Source organism: Bos taurus, chromosome 12, assembly GCF_002263795.3.
Source record: "Bos taurus isolate L1 Dominette 01449 registration number 42190680 breed Hereford chromosome 12, ARS-UCD2.0, whole genome shotgun sequence".
Taxonomy (NCBI): Eukaryota; Metazoa; Chordata; class Mammalia; order Artiodactyla; family Bovidae; genus Bos; species Bos taurus.
Window position 1 is genome coordinate 12,357,983 of NC_037339.1, and position 9,535 is coordinate 12,367,517.

General features: G+C 39.6%; 1 protein-coding gene across 5 annotated transcripts in view; it reads left to right on the forward strand.

The window, feature by feature from the left end:
* Nucleotides 1-9,535, forward strand: part of DGKH (diacylglycerol kinase eta) — a 218,279-nt gene that overhangs the window by 193,230 nt on the left and 15,514 nt on the right. For 4 of the 5 annotated variants that reach the window (XM_025000021.2, XM_025000022.2, XM_059892194.1 and 1 more), the window contains 3 exons: nt 970-1,089; nt 2,237-2,345; nt 4,304-4,434. In XM_025000021.2, coding sequence (XP_024855789.1) covers nt 970-1,089; nt 2,237-2,345; nt 4,304-4,434 — 360 coding nt within the window. The remainder of the gene's footprint in view (nt 1-969; nt 1,090-2,236; nt 2,346-4,303; nt 4,435-9,535) is intronic. The other variant, XM_025000024.2, reaches the window with a different exon arrangement.

The window sequence follows — 9,535 nt, forward strand, 5'->3', positions numbered from 1 at the left end:
GGAAACTAAGACTCCTCAAATCAATTCATCATCCCTTGGGGGCATAGTTAGTAACAAGGCCAAGGCTAGAATTCAGCGCCTCCCAATTCTGCTTATAGCAGTGCTGATTTCACCTTTATTTATTTATTGAATTTGTGACTTTTAATAACTGCTTTACGGACTTCCCTGGTGGTCCAGTGGTTAAGATTCCAAGCTCCTAATGCAGTGGGCTGGGGTTTGATCCCTGGTCAAGGAACTGTTCCCCATGCTGCCACGTGTAGCCAAAAAATTTTAAAAAATAGTGATGATAAGTGCTTTAAATGAATGAGCAAGAGGTGACCAGTTAAATTCTCTTTAAAGTTTCCAAATCTTCTTCCAGTTTACAAGCCATTTAGCTTTTCCTGATTTGTACAACAGCTTTTTTATCACCAATTTTTCTGAGATCCATAGGCTTTTTTCCTCCTAAAGTTATTATTTTAGTTATTATTTTATTAATCTTTACCCAAAAGATTTTTGTGGCAGGTGATTCTTCTTATGTGACATGTTTTTGACCAATTTGAAATATCATTATTTGTTTACACCATAGCCTATGTAAATAAAAATGATTTTTTGCTACAAATAAGTTAAAATGATAAGATTATTCACTATGGCAAGGCAGATGGGATGCAAGGATAAGAAGGAAGAAGAGATTTGCATAGGAAAAAACCACCAATAGCAATAGTGTTTGCTGTGAAATTATTAAAGTCACACTAGTTGCTTATACTACCTTTCGGAAGTGAGGATAAATCTATGCAAATTTGCTTAAGTGAAGTCAGTATAAAATAATTTGTTCTTTTTTCTCTATTCCTTTGTGTTAAAATCAACAACACTCTGTCTCGTCTCACAAGAGGTGAGGATGTTCAGTGTCAGTGAAATAGTTTATTCTGTTTGAGGGTTTGAGGTTGGTCTCTAAGGCTTGTTTTATCTCGGTTTTAATCTGCTGTTAAATAGCAATTGGAATCTCCACATGAAGAGCGAGTATCCAATGCCTTACATTCCGTGGAAGTGGAGCTACAGAAGTTAACAGAGATTCCATGGCTTTATTATATCTTACACCCGAATGAGGATGAGGTATGTAACATTCAACCTGTTTATAAATGTGTGCGCTTTGTGACAATAGAATTTGAACACACCTTTTGAAAAAAGAAATGTTCAGGAGGAAATACATTTTAAATATCGCCATCCTCCCCTATCTGCAGGAAATACATTCTAAGACTCCCACGGGACCCCTGGAACCTCAGGACCAAACCCTACATGTACTATGCTCTTCCTCACACACACATACCTAGGATAAAGTTGAGTTTATAAATTAGGCACAGCAAGACATGAACAACAGCAATAATAAAATAGAGCAATTATAACGATCAATGCACTGTAACAAAAGTTACGTGAGTGTGGTCCGTCTCTCAAAATATCTTCCTGTACAGGTGTCATGCGTCTTCCAAATTGGCTGAGCATGTCTCACGCACTGTGGCCATAACCTTTGCAATCTAAGATGTAACAGCAAAACTAGCGTGAATTTTTTCTTCCTTCTTCACAGTTTCACAGACTGAAGATACATTCTTACCGTAGATCTTAGCCAGCTCAGCATACAATTTTTTTTTCCTTATTAAGAACTCTCGTCTTTTCATTAAAGGAAGCGTTTTACAGCTCCTCTTTAGCATATGTGAGTTGCCAGCATCACTACTTTTGTTCTCTGGCACCATTATTAAGTAAAATAAGGTGACTTGAACACAAGCACCGTGATACCACAACACCTGGTCAGATAACTCAGATTGGTTACGAAGGGACTCAGACGGGATGGATGAGGATGGCTCAAGACTTCATCATGCTGCTCAGAGAAGGGTACAACTTAAAACTTGTACGGATTGTTTATTTCTGGAATTTTCATGTAGTATTTTCAGAATGAGGTTGACGGCTGGTAACAGAAACCATGGAAAGGGGAACCACACTACTGTCCTGGTCGGGGAGACTACTGTCCTCCTTTCGAATGCACTTTTCTTGAGCAAATGAGAAAAAGCTTTTATGTGAACAAAGTCATCTTGCAGGAATCAGTACATTTTCAGGAGTATACAACACCATGAACTCCTGGGGAGGGAGTTATCACTCCAACAATGTTCTGTGTGTATAACCTCTTCCTCTGTTATCTCTGCTGTCAGAGTGGGTTTTTCTTCTCTTAATATCCTGAGAAAATTCTTTCCTTGATCGACTCAAACAGGAGCCCCCCATGGATTGCACCAAGAGAAATAGCAGAAGCACGGTATTTCGTATTGTGCCCAAATTCAAAAAGGAGAAGGTTCAGAAGCAGAAGACAAGTTCACAGCCTGGTAGGTGATCCACACGGAAAGGGAAAGTATAATGTTATGAAAAAAATAACGGATTAATGTGATATCATTGAGGGGATGAGAATGAGCTGAGATTAGAGAGTGATAATCATTGTACCACATTATGGATGTACTCATAAATAGCTTTTATGGATGTACTTATAAATAGCATTTATGCTATTGAATCATACACTGTAAAATGGTTTAAATAGTGAATTTCATTTTATGTTCACTTTACCATCATAGCACACCTAAAATAAGTCCCGTTGTGAGTAGGAGTCTGTAGTCATGAAGCACACAGGACTACGAAATGGTTGCTGATTTGCTTCTGCTTCATTGTGTGAACGTCAGCACCTCTGTTTGCTGGCTCTTCATCTTGCTCAACAGCAGTTCAACGCCTATAATTTGTTTTCCTTCTTTAGCATGCACAATCTACCTCATTTTGACAAACGGAACATAGAAACTTTCGCTTAATCCTTTAACTTGCCACGTGTATTTCCCACCTCAAGTTATATATTCTGTTCCTCCTCGTTTAAGGACTTAGAACGCTGTTTCAGCTCATTAATAACAATTCACTGTGACGCTTGTATTCTCAAGCAAAGATTAAACTCTTTCTTGGATATTCTTTCAAACTGCCTTTTCACCTTTCCCTAGAGATCAAATTTAGTCCTGTAATACTGCTGAAGACCTTCAAGTTCTATGTATATGATGGTAGATGTCTTAATTTATCAAATAATTTTATAACTCTTCTGAGTTAGCCATCTCATATTAAAAAGTGATATATAACCTTATTTTTGATAATGCACAGAGCAGCTGTTGAAGAGCATTTTAAAACCAAATGTGGCAAACAGGGAAACTTTTTATTAAGCTAATCAATGTTGGGTAAAACGTATGAAAGAGAATACATACAGTAAAATAACCCAATTAATCTTGGAAAGCAGTGTTGACAGTTTTTAGACAATGTTAAGTTGATTTAACAAGACACTTATTGCATAATTGTACTTCCCAGGTAGCGCTGCTGCTGCTAAGTCGCTTCAGTCGTGTCCGACTCTGTGCGACCCCATAGACGGCAGCCCGCCAGGCTCCGCTGTCCCTGGGATTCTCCAGGCAAGCACACTGGAGTGGGTTGCCACTTCCTTTTCCAATGCATGAAAGCGAAAAGTGAAAGTGAAGTCGCTCAGGTGGCGCTAGTGGTTAAGAACCCACCTTCCAATGCAGGAGACATAAGAGACATGGGTTCGATCCCTGGGTCGGGAAGATCTTCTAGAGGGGAACACAACAACCCACTCCAGTGTTTTTGCCTGGAGGATCCCATGGACAGAGGACCCTGGCGGGCTACAGTCCATGGGATCGCAAAGAGTCGGACACGACTAAAGCGATTAGCATGCACGCAAGCCTTGCATAATTATTAGCACGCAAGCATTGCGTGATTGTCTGTAATGGGTATCATCAATAGAATAGAACCAATAAAGGCATCTGAGAACCAATGAAGGTCTTGAAGTTGGCAAGACCTGAAGCGGAAGTTTGTGTAAAATTATATCCTGTGTCAGATTTGAAATTTTTATTAGCATTGGTAGCTCAACTATAATAAGTTTCGTATATGATCTTAAGGAAATCGTCAGAGTTTATTTAGACCTTGTACTGCTGATCCCAATTATGAGGAACACATTTTTATATACATTGTGTAGTTTGCATGGCTTTAAGGAGGAAATTGAGCTAAAGCGAAAGGCTCAAGTGCACAGCAGTGAATGTCTTTGTAGAGTCAGAACCTCAAGTTGATTGGCAGTCTGAAACTTGCATGGGAAAAAGCGGAGTTGTAGTTTTGTTGAGACAGTACCTTGAACCTTTCCCTTTGCTGGCACTGCCGCTGTACTCTGTTTTGCATCTTCTTTGGCCAACCTGTGCTTTGTAATGCATTGAGCATGTAGAAATTAAGGGGGTTTTGCTCTTAACTTTGGTAGTTCAGAAATGGGGCACAGAGGAAGTTGCTGCTTGGCTGGATCTGCTCAATTTGGGAGAGTACAAAGAAATCTTCATCCGCCATGACATCAGAGGGGCTGAACTTTTGCATCTGGAAAGGCGAGATCTTAAGGTATTTCCTTTGTGCTACTCTTCTGTTCTTAAATTTTTTTCTTGCAAAACAGACTCCTTTCTGCTGCACCCTTCAGTTCTGCGCTTGCAGCTTGGCTCATGGTATGCGTATGTAATCTATATAATATGCATTGTTCTGTGGCCTGGGTTCCTTATGTGCTTTTGAAAAGAGAAAGTCAGTAATATTTTTCTGTCAGAATCATTGTCGGACAGTTATAGCTAAAGCTTAGCATGAACTTAGTAATTTTTCTCTGTGTCCATTGGCATGGCTGTGCTAGTATTTCCAAATGGATCACGTTTCCATCAGTTCATTTTCTTGAATCAACATGAAAGGTGATATTTGTTGCTTAAAATGACTGAAAATATCTACTAAAAAGTTCAAACAACTAAAATTCATTCAAAATACCAACAACAAGGCCTTCCTGATACAGGGAACTAGACGAGAGACTTATAGCAGTGGCTACTTAGAATTCTATGATTTGGTTGTGTTTCTGAATTGACCTTTCAGAGGTCACATGAACAACTACATAAATTCAAGTTTCCTTTCCATGGCTTTATTATTGAAATTGTATTCTTCCCCCAAATAAACGTATTTTCCTTTTTAGTGAATGAAGTAAAAATTATGCCTTGTTTTTGCTAGAGAGGTTCTCAAAACTTATTTGTCTTTTATGACAGGGAAGAAAAATTATGAATTCATGGTCTGCAGCAATTCCCTTTTCCTCTTTGAGTGGACACTCAACCACAGAAATGGCCAAAGTAGCATATTCTGTCCCAGGGTTAAAAGTAGCATTCTGTCATATTATATTTTCTTGCCACATACTGCCATTTAAAAATTCCAAGAGTGATTCATTAAGCCAGTGATAAAGCCTTCAACATTTGATGGATTGATTTCTTTCCTAATCACCTGGTTCTAAAATGCGTAAAATTATGAGACAGTAAATTCCTAATAAATTCATGAACAGCTGTGCCTTTATCTAAAAATATGTTAGTAGAGACTTTTAAACCCAAATGGGTAATATAAAGTATATTATACCTAAACATTGGCACTTCCCCGGGTGGTACTAGCGGTAAAGAACCCACTTGCCAATGCAGGAGATGTAAGAGACGTGGGTTCGATCTGTGGGTCAGAAGATGCCCTGGAGGAGGGCATGGTGACTCACTCCAGTGTTCTTGCCTGGAGAATCCCATGAACAGAGGAGCCTGGTGGGTTATAGTCCATAAGGTCAGAAAAATTCAGACAGGATTGAAGTGGTTTAGCATGCACACACGCACACATAACTAAACATTATACCTAAAGACATATACCTAGACATTTTTAGCCAGAAGAATAATAAAATAATAGATTAACTAATTACCTTAGTTGAAAGTCCCAAATCTGGAACATAGCAAAATATATAGAATATATAGTATTAGAGTAAAAATTGACTTCAGCACTTGGAATGAATACACCAAAAAGTAAATGTAGAAGACCATTACATGTAACATATTTGTGTAGCTTCTGATATCCTCAACAGGCAGCAATATTTATTGAATAGCTAGTGATGAATGGGCTTCCCTGGTGGCTCAGAGGGTAAAGAATCTGCCTGCAAAGCAGAAGACCCAGGTTTGATCCCTGGGTTGGGAAGATCCCCTGGAGAAGGAAATGGCAATGCACTCTAGTATTCTTGCCTGGAGAATCCCATGGAGAGAGGAGCCTGGCGGGCTACAGCTCATAGGGTTGCCAAGAGTCAGGCACAACTGAGCGACTAACACATACATATGTACATACTGATGAATATATTATTTTCTTCTCTAGGTAGCATCTGCCCTCTAGAAGCTTGCATTTCACTTGCCATGAATAAGCATACATTGAAGGAAAAAACTTTGTCTATATATAATATATGTATTATAAACATACACAAACATACATAAACATAACACATGCCCACAATGAGTGATAATATTTGCAGAACAAAAAAACAAAGCTCACATATAAAAGTTAAAGTTAGACTGATAGAACCCGGCTGGGAAAATCAATAAGAGTACAAAGGAGATGATGAAGAATTATGTTAGTAAAATTTTTATTTAGCATGAGACTTTTTTGTTTTTATTTTTAGGGCAAATGACATTCCTTCCCTTAAAACTTTGCTTTCAGAAATTTGTATTGACATAGTCAGTTTTAACTCTTTTGGTTCTAAAACAGAGTATAGGGCAATGGGAAGGGTAGTAATTTTACAGTCTTCAGTGGAACAAAACCAAGCCAGAAATGAGCTCACCTCGTTCTCTGTCATTGGAGCTTTAAGAGGGAGCAGACCCTTTAGAGGAAAGTCTCTGAATGTTGGTGAAGGGTTATCTACTCCCTAGGTAACCGTATCCATTTCCATGACTTCAGATACTGTGCATGGATATATTATTGGTTCACACAGTTCTACTTCTAGCCCTGACCTCATTTGTAAAGTCTAGGATCGTATCACCAAGTCTGCTTGCCACTAGGCCACAACACAGACTATCAGTCTTAAAGTGTCCACAACCAAACTTTTGCAGTCCTGTCCTCCTCCTATTCTGCCCCTTCTCCTGTGGTCTGTTATCTTAGCAACTCAGGGACCTGAGCCAGAGAAACCCAGGGTCACATTTAGCACCTTCCTCTTCCTTATCCTTCCCCCGTGCCTCATTAGACCATCACAAAGTAGTTTGATTTTAATCTCCCTTTAGTTTTCTTTCTCCTTTCCACAACCCTTCCTCTTGCCTCTGTAAGGTCAGTAGCTTCCTCACTGGCCCACCCACTGTCACTCTTGCCCTCTCATCTATTATCATTGCAACTAGAGTGATGCTTTGTGTGTGTGTGTGTGTTAGTCGCTCAGTCTTGTCTGCCTCTTTGTAACCCCATGGACTGTAGCCCACCAGGCTCCTCTGTCTGTGGGATTCTCCAGGCAAGAATACTGGAGTGGGCTGCCATTCCTTTCTCCATCAGCTCTTTCCAACCCAGGGATTGAACTCAGGTCTCCCACACTGCAGGCGGATTCTTTACCATCTGAGCCACCAGGGAAGCCCAGAGTGATGCTTTAACAACATCAGGTATATCACTCATCTGCTTAAAACCTTTTGGTGGCTTCCCATTTCAATCCCAATAAAGACTCAGCATCTATGGGACACCCACAAAGTTCTGCCTATGTATTTAACCTGCTGTGGGGCCACTGACCCTTTGGGGATATACTCTTCCAATCTGGCCGTGCTTCATTGATTTAAAAATATGAAACTCTCACATCAGGGGTATAACCTCTGAAGGTGTGCTTCTTACCTACCTGCCACTTGGCTAGCTGTTGCTCAGATCTTGGCTCAACTGGAGGTAGCAATGTGACAGTCTAAAGGTGGGAAAGGGAAGATATTTCTAATGTGCTGTAACAGACAAACCGATTGCAGCAGTTTCTCTCCTGGAAGCCAGCAGAAAGCAGTGAGGGATACCAAAGAAAGTAGGGCTTCTCGGGTGGCACAGTGGTGAAGCATCCGCCTGCCAGGGCAGGAGACATGAGAGACTCGGGTTCCACCCCTGGATTGGGACGATCCCCTGAAACAGGAAATGACAACCCGCTCCAGTATTCTTTTCTGAAAAAATCCCATGGACAGAGGAGCCTGGTGGGCTGCAGTCCAGCAGGTCTCAAGAGTCAGACATGACTGAGCGACTGAGTGCACACACACACACACACACCCCAAAGAAAGTGGTGAAGACACGGGGGGATTGTTTGGCTGGTGTTTTGTTTTCTCCATTTGGAAAGTTGTTTATGAGTGGGCCAAACGATAACAGTAGCTACAAAGCATGCCTCTGCAAAGTTAAAGCTCTTCTTCCAAAGAAAGAAAAAGTCAACACTAATGAACATGATCTCATGGCATAACTTTATCACAGCCTGATTCCTAGAAGACATGAATGTGTTGAACTCAAACTAAAGAAAATATAGCTAAGAAGTTAGTGTAACTCTAGGGAAAACATTCATCTCATGACTCCAAAAATAATTATGAGTAGAGTCTGCTTTTCTCAACGAAGCTTTTACTCTTGAGAATATAGTATGCCTATGGCCTAAGATAAAATATTTGATATTAAATATCTTTCTTAATCAGATAACTACATTATCACAAAATATAAAGAATACCTACCTATTCCACTCAAATCAAATGCATCTGCATTTCTATCTTCCTTTAAGGTTTGGCCTTGTTTTAAGTTTGCTGTTTTAGCACACACTCAGGAGTTGGATAGTTGATGTAAGACTAGTCTTGGATGACCTGGTGTCACATGAGCAGATTTTTTTCAGGATCAATCAGGATCAATATTGTTAAAAACATTACCCTGAAGTTATCTCAGGCTCAAAAAGAGCACTCACTTTGGAAAGATTATTTTCCGGAAAGATGCTGAATCCTCAGTAACATTGGTGCTATAGAATTCAGAGAGTTCATAAAGTATTTGGGGGAGATTGAGAGAACGTGTGTGTGTGTGTGTGTCTTCTCAGACAAATAATCTTGTGATACCTTATAATCCTACTTTTGAGACTGCTTTGAAAGTCATCTTTTACTTATTTTCAGATATTCCACACTCTGTTTTGTGAAGAAATTGACTTCACATACTGGCAAATACACTATGGCCATTAAGCTTTAAGAAGCGGTCGGGAGTAGAGATCTTCACCATCTGTTTTAGTTTTTCAGACAGTAACTATTATGTCTATCTTGAATGCATCTCCTTTATCCATGCAACAAGCATTCGTTTGCCAAGTGCCTGCTCTATGCTGCACACTCAGCAGTCACTATTCATTTCTGAAAACTGTTAGGTTGGCCGAAAAGATCATTTGGGTTTTTCCTATAACATTGATGGAAACATCCATACGATGTTATGGAAAAACCCAAATGAACTTTTTGGCCAACCCAATAAATCTTGGCTTCTTGGTTCTTTTCAGGAAGATGGGTCTTTAAAAAAAACAAGAATAGCCCCTCTGGGGCTGCACGGAAAAAAAAATAAATTAAAAAAACAAGAAGAGTTCTGAGGGAAAGGAGTCAAAAGTGTTTTGAGGAAAAACATCAACTCACATATACCTATGCTTATGTGATTTTTTTTTACACTTATAAAACATAAAAATTAT